At 41.8% G+C, this 23,898-nt stretch overlaps 2 protein-coding genes and 1 long non-coding RNA gene across 6 annotated transcripts in view; 1 reads left to right on the top strand and 2 right to left on the bottom strand.

Moving 5' to 3' along the window:
* Apoo (apolipoprotein O) overlaps window positions 1-3,237 on the bottom strand; it is a 102,296-nt gene extending 99,059 nt beyond the window's left edge. Inside the window, exons 1-4 of one of the 4 annotated variants that reach the window (XM_087600336.1) lie at window positions 3,199-3,237; window positions 1,622-1,876; window positions 959-1,117; window positions 690-854 (exon numbers count right to left, since the gene is read on the bottom strand). Coding sequence is in view for 1 of the 4 variants with exons in the window: in NM_001199178.1 (NP_001186107.1) it covers window positions 3,199-3,207 (9 nt within the window). In the remaining 3 variants the exon portion in view is untranslated. 4 annotated transcript variants of the gene reach the window in all.
* A 180-nt stretch (window positions 3,238-3,417) lies between these two features.
* Cxhxorf58 (similar to human chromosome X open reading frame 58) overlaps window positions 3,418-23,898 on the top strand; it is a 71,021-nt gene continuing 50,540 nt past the window's right edge. Inside the window, 7 exon segments of the mRNA NM_001419756.1 lie at window positions 3,418-3,732; window positions 4,556-4,636; window positions 5,738-5,873; window positions 8,852-8,948; window positions 11,019-11,113; window positions 11,488-11,599; window positions 20,809-20,940. Coding sequence (NP_001406685.1) covers window positions 5,758-5,873; window positions 8,852-8,948; window positions 11,019-11,113; window positions 11,488-11,599; window positions 20,809-20,940 — 552 coding nt within the window. The 5' untranslated portion in view covers window positions 3,418-3,732; window positions 4,556-4,636; window positions 5,738-5,757.
* LOC147998243 (uncharacterized) lies at window positions 4,963-14,830 on the bottom strand. The gene is made up of 4 exons (XR_015646979.1): window positions 14,358-14,830; window positions 13,221-13,291; window positions 6,186-6,248; window positions 4,963-5,848 (listed from the first exon to the last, which is right to left on the bottom strand). It is a non-coding gene; the product is annotated as an uncharacterized LOC147998243 (long non-coding RNA).

Genomic DNA, 23,898 nt, shown 5'->3' with positions numbered 1-23,898 from the left:
CCTTCATTCACTAAGGATCTTACTAAATAAATTCTTAACCATTCAAAATGTGATGACCAGCAGCATCAATGACAAGAAGATGCTCAAAAAAAAGGAAAATCTGAGGTCCCATTCCAATCTAGATTTTAATAAGAGTCACATGCACATTAAAGTTTGATGGGCTGTGGCTCTCAACTGTGAATACCTGGTATCATGTTTACTATCCTCAAATAAAATTCGTCATTCACTGACACACATTATTTGAGTTATATATAATATATGTTTATTTTATATATAACATAATATTGCAAGGCACTGTAAACACTACCAAAGGAGAAACATAAATACCAACCCAGCTACAAACCATGTGATCTACAATGGTGACCTGCCTGCAAGACAGGCTAGTACAATAGGCACAAAATTTGGGGGAGTAGCCAACCAATATTGAATTAGAACTAAGGCCCATACCATGAGATGGAACCCATACTTGACACTGCCCAAGAACCTGAGACTTAATAGGTCCATGGACCTCAGTGAAATCCAAATACTACTGTTCTGCTAAAGAATGTAGCAATAGGGGTTGGGGATTTAGCTCAGCAGTGGAGCGCTTGCCTAGCAAGCGCAAGGCCCTGGGTTCAGTCCCCAGCTCTGAAAAAAAGAAAAAAAAAGAATGTAGCAATAAAATGACTCCTAATGATATTTTGCTATACTCATAGATCAGTGTCTTGCTCAACCATCATCAAAGAAGCTTCGTCCTGCAGCAGAGGGGAACAAACACAGAGACTGGACGATATGCAGAAAACGACAGATCTTGGAACAGCCAGTCCTAAGTGGGATGTCTCCATCAAATCCCTCCCCTCAGGGTTCAGAGAACTCTGTAGAAAAGGAGGAGGAACATTTGTAAAGGCCAACAGGAATGGAGACCCCAGGGAAACTAAGCCTTCTAAACAAAGCATGTTAGACACATGTGTGAACTCACAGAGACTGAGGCAGCATGCACAGGGCCTGCAGGGGTCTGCACCAGATAGGGGCCCGGTATTGATAGAAGTGGACCCAGGTTCCATTCTCAGCACCCACATGGTATCGGACAAACATTTGTAACTCCAGATTCAGAGGATCATATTCCCTCTTCTGGCCTCTGTGGGTACCAGACAAGTATGTAGTACATAGACATATATGCAGGCAAAACACTACTATACATAAAATGAAAAATAAGGGGCTGGAGAGATAGTTCAGTGGTTAAGAGCACTGACTGCTCTTCCAGAGGTCCTGAGTTCAAATCCCAGCAACCACATGGTGGCTCACAACCATCTGTAATGAGATCTGATGCCCTCTTCTGGTGTGTCTGAAGACAGCTACAGTGTACTTATATATAATAGATAAATAAATCTTTAAAAAAATAAAAAATAAAACAAATGTTCAACACAACTAAAGACACAGAGAACAACATCTGGAATTTCCAAAACATCCCCAAAGGGGGTGGAACCAGTCAGCTAAAAACCACTGTTTTACAACTGAATTTTTTATGAGTCATAAACTTATGCTATTTTTTATGTCCATCAATAAATTAAATGAATCAGGATCATGAAAGATTTTCCAAGAGCCAAAGTCAAGGCACACTTACACAAATATCTGAACATACCTGACATGGGCATTGTTGAGTGCTGATCCAATTTCCATTATACCTCTTCCTTCCTAAAGAACCCCACTGTGTTCATGAAATCATTCCTTTTCCCTATGTTTAAGCAGTGATACTGTTCAGCCTAAGCTAACCAGAGACCAGCATTCCCTGGTAACTGCTACAGGGCTAGGGACAGACACCTGACCCATACTGGTCCAATCAGACCTGAAGAAAAAACATAATCCAAGCTTCGAAGTTTTATTCTCTCTTCTTCCCCTAGTGAATAAGAAAGTATTGTTACTGGCAGTCATCTTAAAACCATAAGGAAAGCCGACAATGCCATAGTAAACCCAGAACAGCCAGGTCTCTGATGACATTGCTCAGCCAACAAATCAATGAGTTCCATGTCCATCCTTCCTCTGTGTTTAGTGACATAATTCTCCTCAGTATTTATTGCCCTAATTTCACAATGGGGGCGGGGGGACAGGCATTTATGTGGAGTTAAGTGACATGCTCAGTATCATATAGCTAGAAACTGGCAATACTACAGCACTGAAGGCAGAAACCAGGGTCTCATTTTTGTACCCCTTCTTGTTGTGCCTCAAACACCGCAGTTGCAAAAAACTTTGAAATGAGTAGCACAATTCTGAGATTCCGTTAGCATTATTCTATGAATATTATGTTTCTTGGAGACTTGGTTTTGTAGATTTCTGGCTGCCTGTGATTATTTTTTAAGACAGAGACTCTTTATGTAACACAAGTTGTCCTGGAAATCGCTACCGTAAACCAGGCTAGCCTCGAACTCATGAAGGTCCACCTGCCTCTGCCACCTGAGTGCTGGAATTAAAGGCGTGCACGGCCTGTGATTTTTTTTATGACAAAATATAGTTGACTTTTAAGAAAGAATAATTTTATGCCAAAATACAGGTTTTTGAAAGTCTTTACTGTAAATGTCCATCTTGCAGAGGTCAGTTCAAAAAAACTGTAAGAGGGGAGAAGAGTCGACTTCATACTAATGCAGGCGCATGCACGCACACACGCGCACACTCGCACGCGCACACACACACACACACGCGCGCGCGCGCACACACACTCGCACGCGCACAAACACACACACACACACACACACACACACACACACACACACACACACACACACACACACCACACACACACACACGCCCCAAGCCAGCATCCCTGACATTCTCCGAAGCTGACCATCCCCCACCCACAGGCCAGGTTCTGAAACTTGATCTTACCAAGCAAAGCCCAGACCTGGCCTCATCCTACCCATGACCCCAAAGGAGCATTAGCTGAGGAGGTGGGTACTATAGAGGCGTTTTAACTTTTCAAAGTGTTTCATTCACGTGAGAGCTCAAAGGGCCGATCCCACCATCTAGGGTTTCACACCACAGCCTCACAAGTGCTGGTACCAAGCGCTGAATGAACCGCCGCCGAGCCAGGACTTAGCCCGGAGGTGGGCAAAGCCTCAGGAGGAACCGAGTCTGGTTCCTAAAGAGGCGCCACAGGAACGTGGGAAGGGCTCCTGGAGGCCGAGAGGGGACAATGACAGCTGTGACCCAGCTCCACATTCTCACCTTGAACATGTCGCTGGCAGCCGCGGCTCGGGCAGGGTCACCCCTCCCCTGGCCCCTCCCACTAGAAAAAAAGCGAGTACGGTGGCCGGGTTAGATCCTGATTCCCTTGACCACGAGCGGGCACGAGATGATGCTGTGACGCCAAGTTACCCCGCCAAAAGCTCAAGCTTACGCCGCTAGATGGCGCGTCGTGTTACTTAGCAACCGAGAGGCGCGCGCGGGAACCTAACGAATTCAAACCCCGCCTCCTAGTAGGTCCTGCCTCCTTGCAGGCTGTTGCTAGGCGGCCCAAGGCAGCGGGTCGGTGTGGGCGGCTGCACGCCGTGGTAAAGAGAAGGCGGTTCTTTGGCTCCTCGCCGCGCTTGGCACCGGGACTCGCCTCCTCCATCAGGCTCCCGGCTGCGAGCGAAGGGAATCCCGTGAGCTGAGGCAGCCGGGCGGTGGCGCCCGACAGAGGAGCGTAGACTTCACCAGTCTGGTAGAGAGAAGCAGCGGATCGACCTGACCGCGGAGCATCGCTTTACCTCAAAAAAGGTTTTTCCCTTAAAGAATTTACCTTGTGCTTAACGTTGCTCTAAGTTTTACGTTTAAATGTACCACGTCGTTTAATTGCGAAAAACTGACCGGCTGTTTTCTTGTTAAAGTACTAAAGTGTAAACCTGATAATCAAATAGTTGTCCGTTTAATACCTGAGAAGTAAAATGGCAGTATTTAGCTATTTGCAAGAAAAGCAAGCGTTAACACTGGTCTAACAACAATTTTATTTCTTCCACCCAAGTCTAGGGCATAATTGTCATGGCCGAGTGTCCAGGGTTGCGAAAACTCTAAAGATAGGATTCAACTCCAGGTAGTCTGCCTTTTGAAATCTCAGCGCTAGCCTCAGGGAACGCTCGCCGGTCCGATAAAGACAGCGTGTTTCAGACTTCTTTCTGGATTTCTGTCCTCATTCGACAGAAAGTGGAAGGAGCCCTGTGGGCGGGGGTTCTGAAGATGCGGAGATTTTTTCAGTGTAAGGTCACTGTCCTTTTACCCAGTGACTGCTAGGGACACACCTGTCCTTAAGGAAATTAGGGGTTTTTTGATTCGCTGAGCGCGCGCGAGACCACGCCGTCCGTCCGGGACAAACTGGAGAGCTTCGGTAAGAAGACACTAGGTGTGTCGCAGTATCTGAGCTTTAACTTAGTGATTCGTGGCCAAAGTTCTTTTTGCTTTTTGCTTTTTTAAAGCAGGACTTGTGGTGTTAGCGAGTTTCAGGGAGGAGAAAGCGCTATCGGGGAGGAGAAAGCGCTAAGGCTCAGCCTCCGGACAGACCAACTCCCAAATGTTAAGGACGGCTTTTCTTTCCCCTTCTCAACAGAATTGTGCGTTCCGAGCCACCCGCATCTCCAGTCCCTAAGGAGAAATACTGAATCGACTCGGAAGGCTCTGCATCAGTAAGGTAACATCTTAAAAGTGGGAAGCGTGGTGATGAGTTACAGCCAGAGCGCTTGCTTAATGTGCGGGTACGCGGGGTGTAAGCCAATGTGCGAGTACGCGGGGTGTAAGCCGGGGTATGTGAACTAGGAAAAGAGGGAGATGACGACTTCACCTTCACTAAACTCTAACTGAACTTTAGCATTTCTTTTAAGTAGGGTGTAGGCATCAAACCTCAGTATTAGCAGTACTTGCGAGTGTCCCCAATCGAAAGCCGATATTTTCATTACCATTTACAGTCACAGCAGCTAACTAAAACTACCACTTACGCTCATTACTTACTACAAAGGTCCAATTGTTATTAGATTTTTATTTTATGCATAAAGAAGGCACGTGTTACTGCAATTTCCTTTTAAAGGGTATTTTGAAGATATGACTAAGAATTTAGGGAGCCTCATCCAAACGGGCATGTAAAAAGTTATAGGTAGAATCGAGTAATCTCTTACGTGCTTGCTCACATCCCCAAAGAGGCACGGAACCACGGAGAGGTTAAGTGATTTGCTCATTCTTACAAGTGTTCAGTAAAAACTGGACACCCCCCCCCCAAAAAAAGCTCTTTAGAAAATGTGTAAAAACTCTCCACTTAGCAAAATATCCTCTGCCAGTAAGGAGTCTGTAAGGAATATAACTATCCCTGAATTATTGCTCCAAAAGCTAACTTCAAGAGCCAGGTATGGTGGTGAACATCTGTAATCACAACACGTGGGCTGTTGGGGCAGGAGGATTAGCTTAAAGCTACTGCCTGCTACGGACTGAATTTGAGACCAGCCTCAGCTACATGAGACCTTGTGTCACAAAAAGATAAGTTAGCTTCAGCTGTACAGTGAATAGAAGGAAAAAGACGAGGAGGGGTGGCAATTAGGAGGTGATGGAGAAAGCCACTGTCTTACCACGTGGTGTTTTTAGTATGGAAAGGATGAAAACTGGGAACAACACTAAAAGCACAGTGCTTTCTTCTTAAAGGGGTTCAAAACTTGACACAACAATCAAATGACAGTTGAGTCTAGTCCAAAATGTAAGAATGTGGGTATTGTGACCTTAAAAGCTTAATGTTATGTGTGTTCAGATTACTTCTCTGTAGGGAAAATGAAAAAGTCCTCAGATACAGCAGGTTCTGGTGCTCCAAATTCAGATAGTCAGCTCCCAGAAAAATTCCACAGGACACATTCGGCACGCGCTGCAAAGATAAAGGCAAGAAAAGAGTAAGAAAGCCATCTTTTTGCCTTTTGTCGTATCTTCACAACTAGACAAATTAAGAACTTAGCCACTTCGTTGTTTATTTGTTTTGTTTTTTGTGTTGTTTGTGTGTTTGTTTTCTTAATGTGTAAATTAAAATTGATGGGTTTTTTTTAAAGTTCCATCTATATAGGGATTTTTTTCTTTTTTCTTATTTCTTTATTTACATCCCAAATGTTACACCCTCCTTCCCGGTCCCCCCATCCTAGAGCCCCTTCTCCCATTCTCCCTCACCTTCTCCTCTGAGAGAGTGGGCCCCACCCAGAGTTTCCCCTTACCTTCTGGAATAGTCTCTGCAGGGTTAGGCTCATCCTCTCCCACTGAGGCCAGGCAAGGCAGCCCTGTTGGGGAACAGATACCACAGTCAGGCTACAGCTTTAGGGACAGCCTCCACTCCAGTTTTGGGGGGACCCACATGGAGACTGAGCTGTACATCTGCTCCATATATGCCAGGGGCCTCGGTCTAGCCCATGTATGCTCTTTGGTTGGTGGGTCAGTCTCTGAGAGCCTCCAAGGGTCCAGGTTAGTTGACTCTCTTGGTCTTCCAGTGGGGTTCCTATCCCCTCAGGGCCTTTATAAAATCCTTCCCTAACACTTCCATAAGAGTCTCCAAACTGTCCAGTGACTGGCTGTGGGTCTCTGCATCTGCATCAGCCAGCTGCTGTGTAGAGCCTCTCAGAGGAGAGTTATGCTAAGTTCCTATCTCTCTATGAGCATGGCAGATTGTCCCCAAATTTTGGTATTTTTTAAAATTTACCTTCCAGTTGAAGATTATGACTTTAGAATTTTGTGATTTATAGAGCATGTTAACACATCTACTTGATAATACTACAACCTTCTGACGCAGTTTTATTTTTAGACATTATAAGTGAGAAAGAAGGACCGGAGAAATGGCTTGGTGATTAGGAGCTATTTCCTAAGGACCTGGGTCTGTTTTCAGCACCCATGTTAGGTAGCTCACAACCCCCTGTAATTCCAGCTCCATAGGATCCAACTCTTCTGGCCTCTGTTGGAACCTGCACTCATACACATGTACACATAATTTTTTAAAAAATTTAAATCTTTTTAAATGTGTGAAAAAAGCAACTGAGAAGTAGTTAAGCAACTTACAGAAAGGTAAACCAGATAGTAAATGATATCAGCTAAGATTCAAAAGGTTTATTCCTGTAGTTTGGGCTATTTTGAGGGTATTGTTGTTGTTTGTTTGTTTGTTTGTTTTATGTTTTTTTTGTTTTTGAGACACGGTGTCTCATTTTGTGTCCCTGGCTGGCCTGGAACTGACAGAGATTTGCCTACCTCTGTTCTTAGGTGCTGGGACTAAAGGCATGCACCACAGTGCCCTTTTTTAATGTGTGTATATGTATGTATGTATGCATGTGACAACTTTGGATGTCCTCTTCAGGAAGGCCATTCAACTTCTTTGAGACAAACAAGCTGTCTCATTGGCCTAGAGTTTGCCAGTTAGGCTAGGCTGGCCAGCAAACTCTGGGCATCCTCCTGTCTCCACCTCCTTAGCACCAAGATTGCAAGTACATGCCACCATGCCAGGCATTTTTATGTGGACTCTAGAAGTCCAACTCAATTCCTCATGCTTGCATGCTAAGCTTTTGCCAGTGGAGCCCCTTCCTAGCCCCTCACCTTATTTTTTTGAGAGAGGATTCTTCATTGGACTGGAATTCACTAAAATGGTAGGCTGACTTGCCAAGGAGCCTTGGGGATCCACACACCTCCACTTCCCAAGTGCAGGGATTACAAGTAGTTTTGAACACAGCTTTTTATATGCGTTCAGGCTGTCGAACTCAGGTTCTCATTCTTGACCCACAAAGCTATTTCACCAGTCCCATAATCGTTTTTAAAGATGTATTTATTTTATATATGTGAGTACACTATAGCTGTCTTCAGACACACCTGAAGAGGATGTCAGATCCCATTACAGATGGTTGTGATCCACCATGTGGTTGCTGGGAATTAAACTCAGGACCTCTTAACTGCTGAGCCATCTCTCCTCCCCCCCTCCTCAAATGTTTTGAGAAGGTAAAATTACCTTTTCACACCTTCTATTTATCCATATTCTCTCTTTCCCTCCCTTTCCCTTCTGTCCTCCTTCTTCCTCCCTTACCTCTCTTTCTTCTCCTCTCCCACTCCAACCCCAAGCAGTAGGAGTCAAATCCTAGAATCTCTGACTATGGATACTCTTAGTAGAGTTGTTACCTAGTATGTACAAAATCTTTGGTTCAATTCCTATCACACATAAAAGCAGGCATGGTATAATCCCAGCACTAAAAAGTTAGAGGCAGGAGGATCAGAAGTTTAAGGTCATCCTCGGCTGCATATTCAGCTCTTTAAAGCCAGTAGAGGTTACATGAGACACTGTAACCTCAGAGGCAGGAGACCGGGGGTGGGGGTTGAGGAAGAGGGAGGGAGGGAGTGAGCATATGTAAGAATGAAAATATGTGTATGTATCTTACACAGACCAGGACCATACACCCTCAGCCCAAAGTCACTGTGTAGTCAAGGTGGTCTTGAACTCTTCATTCTCCTACCTCTACATGCTAAGTGCTGGGATCATTTAAGAATGTGCCAGGGGTTGGGGATTTAGCTCAGTGGTAGAGCGCTTGCCTAGCAAGCGTAAGGCCCTGGGTTCAGTCCCCAGCTCCGGAAAAAAAAAAAAAAAAAGAATGTGCCACCAAGCCGAGCTTAAATTAAGTATGGGTCTTAATAAACTTTTGGGTGTTTTTTTCATCCCAAGGGAAATATTAATTATTCCATATTCTCATTCTGATTAGAGACCACAAAGGACTAGTTCCAATTCCTCCACCTATATGTTCCTCATTAGGTCAGTCTTAGTAATGGGGAAATGTAACAGGATGCAAAAATCGAGAGTTGTGTAGAATTTCAGGAAAAACTACTTCATAAATAACTAACCTCTTTTTCCTCTTAAAAGTAATAGAGAGATTTCAGCAGCAAAAATACAGAAAGCCTGGTTCATTTATGTGGACAAAACATTGTTTAAACTCCTAAAACATACAGTTTGTGCAGCGGTATGTATTTTTTCCCTCTGACGGAGGTTATTCCTTAACTAGTTAAAAGACCTGTTAATTAAAGATAAAATAGATAATTCTCTTTATCTGTGACTTAGATATAGTAATATTATGTAAAGTTCTAAAACTGCTTATTTTGATAATCTCAAATGAATATTTCTGGTCTCTTATTTTATATTTATTTTATTTGTATGGATGTTTTGCCTTCATGTGTATCTCAGCACCATGTCATACAAGGCCTGTAGAGACCTGAAAAGGACATTGGCTCCCCTGAGCCTGGAGTGAGAGGCAGTTGTAATGTGGGTTCTAGGAATCCCACCTGGGTCCTCTGGAGGATCCATCAGTACGATGAACTGCTAGACCATCTCTCCAGCCCTCTGGGTTATTTTTAATGTAGAGGAGCACTAACGATTTTTCTGAAATTAAATTTGTTTCCTTATTTGAATATAGTAAATAGGGTTGGGGATTTAGCTCAGTGGTAGAGCACTTGCCTAGCAAGTGCAAGGCCCTGGGTTCGGTCCCCAGCTCCAGAAAAAACAAAAACAAAAACAAAAAAAAACAGAATATAGGAAATAGTGATCTTCTAAAAAACCCTCTAGATTAAGAACTGGAGGTTTAGCTCAGTGGTAGAAAGTGTATTCAACACATGTAAGGCCCTGGGTTTGATCCCCAACACTACCAAAAAAAAAAAATCCCTGAACTTAAAAATGTACTTTGCTTTTACCCAGCAGTTGCACTTTTTAAATTTATTTATTTATTTAGTTAGTTAGTTAGTTAGTTAGTTAGTTATTATGTGTATTTGTGTGAGCCTAAGTGAGTTTATGTGCACACTGTGTGTACAAGAGCCTGCCAAGTGCAGAAGAGAACATCAGCTCCCCTAGAAGTGAAGTTGTGAGCAATTGTGAGCCACCATGAGGATGCTGGGAAGCAAACTAAGGTCCTCTGCCAAAGACAGACATGCTTTCTTTTTCTTTTTTTTTTTTTTTTTTTTTTCGGAGCTGGGGACCGAACCCAGGGCCTTGCACTTGACAGACATGCTTTTAACCACTGAGCAGCTCTCCAGCCCAGCAGTTTCCTTCTAAGAGTGCTTCTACAATACCATTCCATTATAGCCTCGATTCATAAACATAAGTAAATGCCTCTGTCTTTATGTTTGAAGCTTGAAATATTAACAATATTCTGCAACAGAAGGACAACTAATATACCTTGTTAGTGAAAAGGGCAAGTCAGAACAGTATAAGAAATATAATCCTATTTAAGTACAAACAACATACAAAACCAAACAAAAACAAAAACAAAAACCCCTCTGGAAACTATCCTACTATCAGAAGAGTTACATTAAAGGAATGTTGGCAGTCCTGAAAAAGTCTGAGCAATATATATACTTTTGTCACCATCTTACTCACATACCTATTTGTGTTATCATACAAAACTAATTTGTAATTATCATGTTACTACTTTCCTCATAATTTTAGGCTCTTAGTAAATAAATGAATTAGTTATTTTTACATCTTTATTTCGATGCTTCAAATTAAATACTTCACATTAAAATGCTTTATCTTATTAAAAGTCCCATCATTGTATATTTTATAGAATTATTACAGGCATAAAACTGAATAAGGTCATTTAAGGAAAAGAATGGAAATTTTGGAGTTAAACAAGTTTAAGTTTGAGATCCAGCTCTTCCTCATTTATAAAATGAGACTGATACTATTCTAATTGTGTTGTTGTTATGAATAAATGAGGATATATATATATATTATATTATATATATGATACCACCATACTACATGGTAAATAAAATATGCTTAAAAGCTAGTTGCTTAATACCATTAGTATCCCCATATTTATTCAACATTAAACACTTGTTAAGTTTCATGTGTGTTTCAGGTACTGTATTAGATGCTAGAGCTACATACAGAATAAAGATGTCTCTACCTTCATGGTACTTAGAATCTAGTGGGAGACACAGATAAACTTATATATAGGTGCCCCGAGCCCACTGTACTGTTCACTCTGCCTCCATTCCTATAATCCGTGAGCAGTTTACAGTGCCATCATTTATTTCAGGAATATTGTGTGGCACATGAACTACTGAAGAAAGTAAGCCCCGTAGAGGCTGCACTTTTGAAAGATCCTAGCATGAAGTGTAAAGTCAGATTCAGGTAATGTGACTATGCTAATTTATTTCACAGGAGAAATAATAGAACTAAGTTTTAAAATTCTGATTATTTCTCAGGACAAACTTTAAAAAGTAAGTGTTTTACTTACACCTGTTATATAAAAGGGCTAAGTTGCCATGAGGTCTCACCCCCATTTTGTTCATAAGTATGAGAATAGTCGTGACTTTCACCTTGGGATCTATTTCTTTGCTAGATCTTTATATTTCTTTCTATGCCCTGTATTTGAAAAATACATGTACTTAATACAGTTGTATTACAAAATACAGTTGTAATGCAACTGTATTAAGTACGTGAGGAAGAAGCAATGGGATACCACAGTTGATACCGCATAACATTTTTTTTAATCTTTCTTTCAGATTGACTGGTGAAACGTTTCCACCTTGCATCGTGTTTAAAATTTTTTTTAAAGGTGATACCCACAGTTACAAGTATTTCAGCGGGAAAAATTTACTAAAGCCGTCAAGTAAGGTGATGCTTCATGACGTATGTTCTCTGTTACTGCTTCTTAACGTCTATGTAGTATGTAAAGTGCATTCCAAGTATATAGGCTGTATTATCTTGTCAGTAGTCAGCCCATCAAACAGGTAACTTTTTCCTAAGCACCATGCTTCAAAGTGTCTCCACTAAACTAAATTCGAAGTTTATTACTTATATGAGGCTACACACACACACACACACACACACACACACACACACCCTCTCAATTTTCTTTATGTTAAAAATTTACATTCTGCAAAATGTTGGGTGCAATTTTATTTGTTTCAATAGGATTTTGTTTCTCCTCTGATTCTGTAAGATACTTAGAAAATACGTGCTGGGTATTGGTACTGAAAATGTACTTTTAAGCTGAGCGTGGTGGCACAACTCTGTAATCCCCACACTGTGACAGGAAGCTCCATTGCTCTAAGCTACATGGTAGAGCCCTTCCTGAAAGAAAGCAGAGCTGGGGAGGAGGGAGAGACCTTTCATATAGTTCTTTCTGACAGGAGTTCTCATAGTATCTTGATGGTTCAGAAATCCTTGCCATAATAACTGTGTCTAGCACATGAATTAACTGGGAAGCTTGTCAAACTGCTGTCTCTACTGTTGACAGCAAAGATCTACAGAAGAGGTTTTAATCCTTTGGCCCTTGCTCTGAGTAGAATAGGGTTTAAAAGGTGGATATCGTCATGTTAGCCATTAATAGGGACATTATTCCAGGCTACTACTGTAACTTTGTGGTAGAGCATTTGTGTAGTATATGCTGTGCCATACATCCAATCCTAAGCAATGCAAAAGAAAAATAACCTTTGATAAGCATGTTACACAAAAAGCATGAGCTATCAGAAATCCTAAGTGTGTTCTTGAGAGAAGACTGCGCAGGCTGGCAACTTCTGATTCGATCCGGCAAGTGCAGCATTTAGTCTCTGAAGATTATTAGAAAAGTAACTGGGGCTGCTTTGCTTTTGGTTTTGAAGCAATATCAGAGAAAAATAAACTCCACTACACAAATGTAGCAAATAGGCTACAGGTTCTCATCATGCACTATGTATGGTACGGGGTTTCAAAACCATTACTATTCACCTATTACAAAAATTGGAATCAGATGGAGAAATATGTATTGGTTATTGAAACAGGGTTTCTCTGTGTAGCTCTGGCTGCCCTGTAACTTGCTCTTTAGACCAGGCTGGCCTCCAACTCAGAGATCTGCCTGCTTCTGGCTCCTAATTGCTGGGATTATAAAGGTGTGTCCCACCATGCCCAGCTTGAGAAGTATATTTTCATCTTCTTCTTGAGGGATAAATTAATATCATTATCATATTCACTTTCAGAATAAACTGAGGTTGGTTCTATAAAATACCATCTATTGTTTCTATTCTAAAATTATATAATCAGACTTTTCGGGAACCGAGATTCTCCTGGGTTAGTTCCATCATCCCTAATGTGCTTAGACTTTAAGAAAATGAAAAGTTCAGAAAGAAGTCGCTAGAAAACACTCTTTATACATTAAAACTCATCAGAACATTGTAAAATACATTAATTTTTGTTTATGAAGTAACTGTTAGAGGGGGAGAAAATAGCCCAGTGATATAAAAAAAGAAAATGTGACTTCCCTTTTCTCCAGCATCCTGAAAGCTTCATCACTTGTCTTGTGGTGTCTCCATCCATGTGTCTGAGAACCTGCTAACAAACAGAAGGACAACAGCTGGAGCTTCGGACACCCCAACTTAACACATAGCTCCTCTTTTGGACACTTCCTTTGACACAAACATGGAAAATCAGAATTTACAGAACCGGAGAGAAGCAGCTGGTCAGAGACGTCCTCCACCAGAAGAGAATCCCAGGGTGAAATGCAGAGACTGTGGGGCCTTTGGGCACACTGTAAGAAGCAGAAAGTGTCCTATCAAGTGTTGGGATGGGGCCAAGGCACCACTACCCTTGGGAGTAAAGAAGGAAAAGGAGAACCGGGACCCTCAGAAGAAGCCGCAGAATCCCCAGAGTCTTGAGCCAGCGAATGAGACAGAAAGAGAGAGAGAAGAAAGAGAAAGACTAGAGAAGAGGAAGAAGGCTCTCTTGCTCAGATTTCCCAAGAAACCCCCAGAGAAGAAGCCACAGAGTTGGAAGGATACAACGCATTCTGGTGACTATCTGAGGCGCCCGAGCAGACCATCATTCATCCATATAAGCAGGAAAATGTCTCTGAGCCATACTCAGGCTAGTGTGCCAGGAGATGAGAAATCTGATGGCCAACCTGTGTGCCATACAACACCTTCCACAGAAGATGCTAATATTGTCGTGCCTCTTGAGGAAGAACATTTTCAGACCTTGGATGTCCCTAGAGTGCCAAAAACAGCATTTGGCCACAGTGATGAGGACCCAGCTGTCAGTGAGAAGCCATCAGACCAAAGCATGGAGAATCACATCCATCAAGTCCCAGAGGCTGCCTTCCAAGTGCAGGAAGTGGGCCACATGTTTAATACTCAGTCACTAACCCAGCACTCTGTTGAAGATAAACATTCCCACCTGTCTTCTGCAGAGCATACAGATAACCAGGAAACTAAACTCAGCTTCAAGGCAACCAGTAAGAGAAATTTCTACATCTGCACCCAGATTATCCCAAATTCTACAAAGAAATTTCGACTAAGCTCCTACCAAACACCCAAGAAGAGCACCAAAAGGCCTATGTTAGAGCCTTCCCAGCCTGTGCCATGTTCTAGTACCAGTGGAGTTGAACCAAAAGGATTACCTGAAGGGGCCAATGTTGAACAACAGCCTCCACACAACAGAGCTCGCCTGAATTTCACCCAGCCTCATGCCGAGTCTCATCATTCACTGAGCAGCCACGTTCCAGTGCAGCCCCTCCGAATGGTCTTCACTAGATTGAGAAACGACTACTGGAGCTCCAAGATCTTGGAAACTTCCTCATTCCAGATTACTGAGAAGAAAATATCTCCTCTTAAGATTTCACTCTCCCTGAAGCACTCTGGAGGTCTGTCTTTCTGGGTCCCTCGTAAGTAGCATTCCAGGCTCCTTCTCTGAAGAGAATAAAAGAGAAGTCCACATGAAAACAGAGACTGCCTCAGGGGGACTTCTGGGAGACTGTTGGGTAGAGGGGTGGAGTTCAGAGGAGAGCTGACTGAGCCAGTTGAACCGGGTCCTGTGGACAGAGAGGCCTGTGAAGAGACGAGATACTATCAGCAGCCCAGCAGACAGATACTTACTGTTCAGATCAAATAAACTGTACTTTAAGTGGAGCTTACTGGAGTGAAACGTTAAGGAGTTTAATGTGAAGTCTGTGAGAATTTGAGTTGGCACATACGTGTGCTTGCTTTTATTCACACATTAAGTACAAAACAGGAATTATCCTGTTTTGCATTCAATTACCTCCATTAGTGGAAAGTCCGAATGATTTCTACGACCTACATCTTCACAGAAGGGTGCTCTCTCGTGGGTAAGAGCCATCGTGAAGAAAGTTCTTTTGCACTTAGAGATGTTCTTCTCTACTGACTTGTAAATACATTTTAAAAATATGTTTCAGTGTTGATAAAGTTCTAGAAATTATACCAAAGAAAAAAGGAACTGTACCTTGATGCCTTTCCCTAATGAGGTACAGCTGCCACTCCCATGAAATAGCCCTAACAGTTCATTCTGTGGCCTTCATTTTCCCCATGAAATGAGATTTTATAATTCCGTTTGTTCTTATTAAGATGTTATCAAGCTATTCAGCCTTTTTCAGTGGACACTAGAATGTTCTTTAAATGAACAGAACATACTCAACTTGAAGAGAACAGTTTGGACTGGCCCTCGTCCCTGTCATTCCTTTTCAAAACAAATTTGACTAATATGTAAATTCATAGTTGAAAGAAAATGTGCAATGGTGGTGGGATCTTTCTCAGTCTGAGTTTACATTTTTGATCTTTGAATAAAAGTTTCTTCAACAAACTGGTCCAACTTTTCTGTTTACCTATTTCTGTTTTGTTTTGGTCTGTTTGTTTGTTTGTTTGTTTGGGATGGTCTCTCTGTGCAGCCCTGAATGTCCTGGATCTCACGAAGTAGACCAGGCTGGCCTTGAACTCCCAGAGATACCTGCCTCTCCCTCCAGAGCTCTGGGACTAAAGGCACCCACCACTACACCTAACTCTTCTTGAACGTCTGATTGTCCTGCGTCCACCTCCAGAGTGCTAGGATTACAGGTGTGTGGACACATGTGGTTTATGGGGATCGAACTCAGGGCTTCATGTACACTAGGTAAGCACTGTACCGATTGAGCTACATGCCTAGCCCTAAGTTTGTCTCTATTATTTTATTATGCATATGGGTGTTTTGCCTGCATGTATGTCTGTACACCACAAGTGTATCTGGTGCTGGAGTCAGTCAGAGGAGGGTGTCAGATCCCCTGGAGCTGGAATTAGAAACAGAAGCAAATCATTGCATGAGTGCTGGGAACAGAACACATACACTTGGTAAGGGAAGTCAGTGCTCTTAACTGCTGAGCCATCTTTCCAGCCCCTCATTTGTTAGGTGAGTTTCAGTTTGTTCAGATGTTTAGTCTAAGTTTACTTATCTTTGAAAATATTCTTATGTGTATGGAATGGATGTTTTTCCCTGCATGCCTGTGCACCATATGCATGCATGCCTGGTGCCTGAGGAGGCCAGGAGAGGGCATGGATCCCCGGGAACTGGAATTGCAGACAGTCATCGTGAGCTACCAGATGGGTGATGGGAATTGAACTCAGGTTCCCTGGAGGAGCAGCTAATATTCATAACTGCTGAGCCATCTCTCCAGCCCCTCTGATTCCATGTATAAAGAAGGAGGAATTTAACACATATTTGCTCCATCATTCCCCTCCATATTTCCATTTTCTTGTTGCAATTCCTTATCATTCTCCAGCTGTATTTCTCTTGTCCCCCCCCCCAAAAGCAAGTGAAAGGGGAGGAAATAAACAGAAAGTTAGACAATTTACACTACCCAATTTCAAGACTTATAAAGCTACAGGAATTAAAGCAGTATAATGGTGGCATAAAGAGATGTAGAATCTACCAGGAAAAAAATAGAAATACATCTTTATATAACCAATATTTTCTCCAAAGGTGCCAAGGCAGGTCAAATGGTTCTACAGCAGTGTTTCCTGGCCTTCCTAATGCTGTGACACTTTAATGCAGTTCCTCATGTTGTGGTGACCCAACCATAACGTTTTCATTGCTACTTCCTAAGTGTAATTTTGCTACTATTATAAACTGTAATGTTCTGGTGGTCTTGGGTTACACCTGTGAAATGGTCATTCAAGCCCTAAAGGAATCATGCCCTACAAGTTGAGAACCATTGTTTTGGTGTAATAGAATAATGATGTGTATGTATGTGTATCTGTTATCTATCTGTTTCTGTGCCTGTGCCTGTGTCTGTGTCTGTGTCTATGTCTGTGTCTGTGTCTGTGTGTTCTCATTTCATTTTCCATTTTGACCATCTACTTCCTCAGCATTGATACTTTGCAAGAGAATTGTCCTTACTGTTGGTCCACCAGAAAATTTACCAAGGCCTTGCTACACAAAGTGTGTGCAGCCTACACATTGGCATCCACTGGGCCATTTAAAAATTCAGAACCTAGGGACTGGTGGAGAGATAGCTGAACAATCAAAAGTGTGCACTACTCTTGCAGAGGACAGAAGGTTGGTTGTCAACACCCTATCAGGTGGTTCACAAAAACTTGTAACTCCAGCTTCAGGGGATCGTGTGTCCTCTCTGGCCTCCTCAGGCACCTGCAGGCATATGCACACATGCACACACAAAGAATAAAAATAAATATTTTTTAAAGAAATACAGAAGCGATGGTGCTACTTCAGACCTCCTGGCCCAGCATCTACATTTTAGCAACCCCTCAGGTGATCTTTGACACCATATCATTTGTAAGGACTTTCCTATAAAGCCTCCAACTCTGTGGCCTGGAGCACCACTGGGTAATGGACATCATTTATTTTCATGTCTGACAGTTAATGTGCCTGCATGATAATAATGTTTAAAGGAGATGTATTACACTTACAGGCTACAAAAGGATCCTATGGATCCAACTGACAAGCCTGCACTGTTGACATCCAGCAACTGTTATTTTACACTGAAAAATTCCTATCCTTTTAAACTTCATTCATATAAGAAAAACATAGCAATAGCCACCCTTGTTGTTTAATTACTCTGTCTCTCTGTCTCCCCCTTCTTACCCCTCGTGTTCTCTTCCCTCTCTCTGTCACAAGCCTCATATATACTAGGCCAGCCTTGAACTCATTATGCAGCTGGTCTTGGGCTTCTGATGTACGCCACCATGCCTGATTTGTACGGTAAGTTCTGTGGATCAAAGCCAGGGCTTCGTTCACACAAGGCAAGCACTCTGTCACTTTGCTATATTGCAGTCCTACTTGATCACTTTGGGATGGGGGAGTACAAAAGCTGGGGGTTGAATTCCTCATTCATTCCCAGCTTGATTTTTGAAACAGGATCTCCCTGAACCTGGGTCCACCAACTTAACTAATCTGGTTAGCTAGTAAGATTCAGGGATCCATCCATCTCTGTCTTACAGTACTGGGGTTTCAGATGTGCTACAATGCCCAGTTCCTATGTGGGTATTGATGATCAGAACTTGGGTCCTCATGCTTATGCAGCAAGCACCTTACCAATTGAGCCATCTCCCCAGCCCCTCTGGCTCTACTTGATCTGTTTCTATCAGCTATAATCGCCAATGTGCATTATTTCACATAATTCCCATAAAACTATTCTGTGTATGAAAACAGAAAGGAGACTAATGGGGAAGCAGAATGGGGATCATTGGGGGTAGAAGGAAAACATATATATCTAAAAATGCCATAATGCCTAATAATGAAAACTTAAATCACACATTCAAAAAATAAAAGACCAAGTAACTAGTTTAAAACCTTACAACTAAGGCCAAAGTCCATGTTCTCAACCACTCCTGAGGTCAGGGACAACACTCACTATACATGGTCACTCCCATGGCCCTTCCTCTTCACTATAATGAGAAATACTATTCCCACTTCGTCTGTGACAAAGCTAGAATTTGAAGAGACTTGGAGGCACATAAATGAGATTTGAATGCTGATCTGTTTCTGCCATACTGCGTCAATTTCAAGGCTGAAACAATCCAGCATTTAATGAGCTTTTTGGAGATGTTGTCTCTTAGCTTCCTGGTCTGGCCACCTGCTGCCCCCCCTTTCTATTATGGACTCACCTTTGGGAGCTGTAAGCCAGAATAAACTCTTTCATAAGTTGCTTTTGGTCATGATTTCATGGAAATAGAAAACTTACTAATATTCTCTCAAAAACATGCAGAGAGTTTGTCCTGTGCTTATAGGCATGGTTTTTTTAGCCACTGGACTAGAGTAGAATCAATACAACTGAAGCAATAAAAAGCCACAGGACATTATAATAAACAATAACAGAGAGATGCACCAATGTCATCTTTTCTTTGGGTGCATAGTGTGCAAAGAAATTGGTGAGATGAAAAGTAAAAATAATCCACCCATGGGAAAGCTCATATTTTCATTAAACAGTTCACTTCAGTGTACTAATAATAAAATATGACCATTGAAATATTTTCCCATTTCATTTTCCATGGACATCGCCAGAGCTTTGGAATTCAAATCAAAACTTAAAAGGACTATTCTAGATAATAAAAATGAGAATTAGAGAAGAAAGTATGTGAAGGCAACCTATTGTGTTTAAATAAAAAGAACAGAAGCTCTGGGTTTTGATCCTGCTCGAGCAATCTATTATGGCCTCCTCAGTGATAACACGGATCCACACTTTTGCAAATAGCACATTCTGAGGTACATAGGGTAAGGATTGACCTGGAATAGAAAAAGATTTGAATTTTCTTCTTTGCCAGCCTCCCTCCACATAAGCAGACCCTTTGTGTCCAGAAGCACAGATACATATTATAAATAGGTGTTAGACAATTCAGCACAGCTATCATCAGAAGCATAGATAAACGTGGGAGGGGTCTGTATGATGAGAGCCAAGACAGAGAATTGAAGCCTCTGTTTTCTGTGGTTTTTCTCTCATTGGTCTCTCAGACAAACTCTTTTGATTGTAAACTGTTGACAGTTTCGAAAGAAGGAGAAATCCTTTATTTGCTTTCCTTTGGCTACTGAAGATGAAGTCTAAAGGAAAGGAAAGTGTATGCAACTTGACACATCCACATTTGGAAGCCATGAGTTAATGAACAGAAAAGAGTGTTGGTTCCAGAAACCTTTTATTCTAGTTTCTAGGGCACCCTCTCAATAGCAATTGAGAGCACTGACTTCTCTGCCAACAGACCCAGGTTCAATTCCCAGCATCCATATGGTGGCTCACAACTGTCTATAACTCCAGTTCCAGGGGGACCTGACACCATCAGGAGGACTCTAGTTTGGTTCCCAGCACCCACATCAGGCAGCTTATAATTGACTGTAACACCAACTCCAGGAGATCTGACACCCTTCTCTTGCCTCCTTGGGCATATACACAAATTCATATACATATACACATAATCAAATATAAAAATATTCTTTAATTTTAAAAACTTTTTTGTGTTGTACTGATGTATTGCCTGCATGTCTCTGTGCACCACATGGGTGCAGTGCCCAAAGAGGCCAGAAAAGGATATCAGATTCCCTTGGAACTGGAGTGACAGATGGTTGTAAATAAACTATGGTCCCTTGACAACTGTAGACTCTACTGTACCTGTAGTTATATTTTAAAACTATGCATCAATGGCTATAGGAACAAATATGAAATGGTTTAAAAATCCCTACATAATCCAAACACAGAAGTCCATGCCTATAGTCCCAGCACTTGGAAGGTAGAAACAAGGAGGTAAGAAACTTAAGTTCATTCTTAACTTCAAAGCAAGTTTGAGGCCAGCCTGGGTTACATGAGACACTGTCTCAAAATAAATTCATCCATAACTGGGCATGGTGGTTCATGCCCCAATATTTAGAGCTGATGTAAGAGGCTTACTAAGTTGCTGGCCAACCTAGGGTACAGAGTGAGACCTTAACTCCTTCCCCATATAAAAACAGCTATATGATTTCCTTTGTGTTACTAGCAAGATAGTAAAAGACAGGAACAATTTTTGCTATATTTGTCAGAAAATATACAAAATATGTGCCATTAATTGAAAATATATTATTTTTAAAATCTTTCTTTATAGGCAGTGGCTGATGCTTATAAGATAATGGGGGAAAGGAAATTTTATCAACAAATTATGCAAGATGAGTATTTTTTCCAGAAGTTCAAAATAGCCGATCGTATGGATGTTGTCACAGTGCAAGATTACATGCAAGTAAGGAGTTTATATATAGATGTTGAAAATTCAAACAAAAAAACATTTTCCTAACCTCCAATGAAAAAGAATCATACTTTAAAAATTGTGATAAAATGCATATAACATAACTTTAACATTTGGGGGCCCAGAGAGATGGCTCAAAGATTGTTTGCTATAATTTCAAAGACCCGTATTCAGTTTCCAGCACCTAAATCAAACAGTTCCCAACAATTTGTACCACGAGCCTGAGAAGATCCAATGCCTTTTCTGGCCTGTGAGAGTACAGCAGACACATGAACAGAAACACGTGCACATGACACAAACACAGGATCACACACATGCACATACATATGCACAACCACATGCACACGCACATGCACAAGCACACACACACACACACACACACACACACACACACGCACTCACCTACAAAGGGAAAGTGAGGAGGGAAAGAGAATAAAAATTATAATAAGAAAGAAAAGAGAACCTTACCAAGTTGAGTCTGGTAAAATGATCTAACAGGAAAAGTGCTTGATACCAAACATGAAACCCCATAACTAAAGTGGTAGAAGGGGAGAAAACCGATTCCACAAAGGTGTCTATGACTACTGACTTCATGTAGTGCTCTTCTCGTGTACACACACACACACACACACACACACACACACACACTCACTCACCTACACAGGGAGGGTGGGGAAAGAAAGAGGATAAAAATTATAATAATAAAGAAAGAAAAACTTACCATGTTGAGTCTGGTAAAATGACCTAACAGGTAAAAGTACTTGATATCAAGAATGAAAACCCAGGACTGACTTGGTAGAAAGTGAAAAATCCCATGCCACAATGGAGTCTTCTGGCTTCTGACTTCATGTATATGCTCTTCTCCTGTACACACACACACACACATACACACACACACACACACACACACACACGTGCCCACACACGAACATGCACATGAACACATGCACATGCTCACACACGCACACAAGCACAGGTTCATGCATGCACAAACACACATGCACTCACCTACACAGGGAAGGTGAGGAAGGAAACAGAATAAAACTTGTAATGAGAAAAAAAGAAAAACTTACCAAGTTTAGTCTCCTAAAATGGCCTAACAGGAAAAGTGCTTGATACCAAACATGAAACCCCAGAACTGAAGTGGTAGAAGGGGAGAAAACCGATTACACAATGGTGTCTTATGACTTCTGACTTCATGTAGTGCTCTTCTCGTGTACACACACACACACACACACACACACACACACACACACACACTCACCTACAGAGGGAACGTGGGGAAGGAAAGAGAATAAAAATTATAATAAGAAAGAAAGAAAAACTTACCATGTTGAGTCTGGTAAAATGACCTAACAGGTAAAAGTGCTTGATACCAAGCATGAAACCACAGAACTGACATGGTAGAAGGGCAAAAACACAGTTCCACAATGGTGTCTTCTGACTTCTGACTACATGTGTGTGCTCTTCTCCTGTACACACACACACAAACACACACACACACACACATACAAACACATGCAAACAAACACGAAGATGTACGCGAACCAAAGGACATGCACACACACACAAGCACACGAACATGCTCACGAACACATGCACATGCACACGCACACGACCATGAACACACACACACACACAGAAAACACGCACACAGCGCCAGTACATGCACTCATACACACACATGCACTCACCTACACAGGAATAGTGAGGAAGGAAAGAAAATGAAAATTATCATTAGAAAGAAAATAAAACGTACAAAGTTCAGTCTGGCAAAATGACCTAACAGGTAAAAGTGCTTGATACCAAGCATCACACCACAGAACTGACATGGTAGAAGGGCAAAAAAAAAAAAAACAGTTCAACAATGGTGTCTTCTGACTTCTGACTTCATGTGTGTGCTCTTCAAGTGTACACACACACAGAGACACACACACATACAAACAAACACGAAGATACACACGAACATAAGCAAATGCACACACAAACAGGCACACAAACTTGCTCAGGAACACATGCACATGGACATGCACTAGACCATAAATACACACAAACACACACACACACACACACACACACACACACGAAACGCACACACAACGCTGGTTCATGCACTCATACACACACATGCAGTCACCTACACAGGAATAGTGATGAAGGAAAGAGAATAAAAATTATAGTTAAAAAGAAAGAAAAACTTACAAAGTTTAGTCTGGTAAAATGACCTGACAGGTAAAAGTGCTTGATACCAAGCATGAAACCACAGAACAGACATGGCAGAAGGGCTAAAAAAAAAAAGTGCACAATGGTGTCTTCTGACTTCTGACTTCAAGTATGGGCTCTTCTCCTTTACACACACACAGAAACACACACACAGAAACACAAACACACATATACACACTCACACAGAGATGCACACGAACACACACACGTGCACAAACACATGCACACTCACATGCTCATGATCACATTCAGATGGACATGCAGACGCACATGAACACATACACACACACAAGTGTGGGTGCATACACGCACACAAACACATGCACTCACTACACAGGGAAGGTGAGGAAGTAAAGAGAATAAAAATTATAATAGGAAAGAAAGAAAAACTTACCAAGTTGAGTCTGATAAAATGACCTAACAGGTAAAAGTGCTTGATACCAAGCATGAAAGCCTAGAACTGACATGGTAGAAAGGGAAAAATCCCATTCCACAATGGTGTCTTTTGACTTCTGACTTCATGTATGTGCTCTTCTTGTGTACGCACACACAGACTAACACACATCCAGACACACAAACACACATAGGCAAGGGTGCATGCATGCACAAACATGCATGCACTCACCTACACAGGGGAGGTAGGGAAGGAAAGAGAATAAAACTTACAATAAGAAAGAAAGAAAAACTTACCATGTTGAGTCTGGTAAAATGACCTAACAGGTAAAAGTG

This window comes from Rattus norvegicus, chromosome X (assembly GCF_021556685.1).
Source record: "Rattus norvegicus strain SHRSP/BbbUtx chromosome X, alternate assembly SHRSP_T2T, whole genome shotgun sequence".
Taxonomy (NCBI): Eukaryota; Metazoa; Chordata; class Mammalia; order Rodentia; family Muridae; genus Rattus; species Rattus norvegicus.
This window is presented reverse-complemented; position numbering and strand designations above follow the sequence as displayed.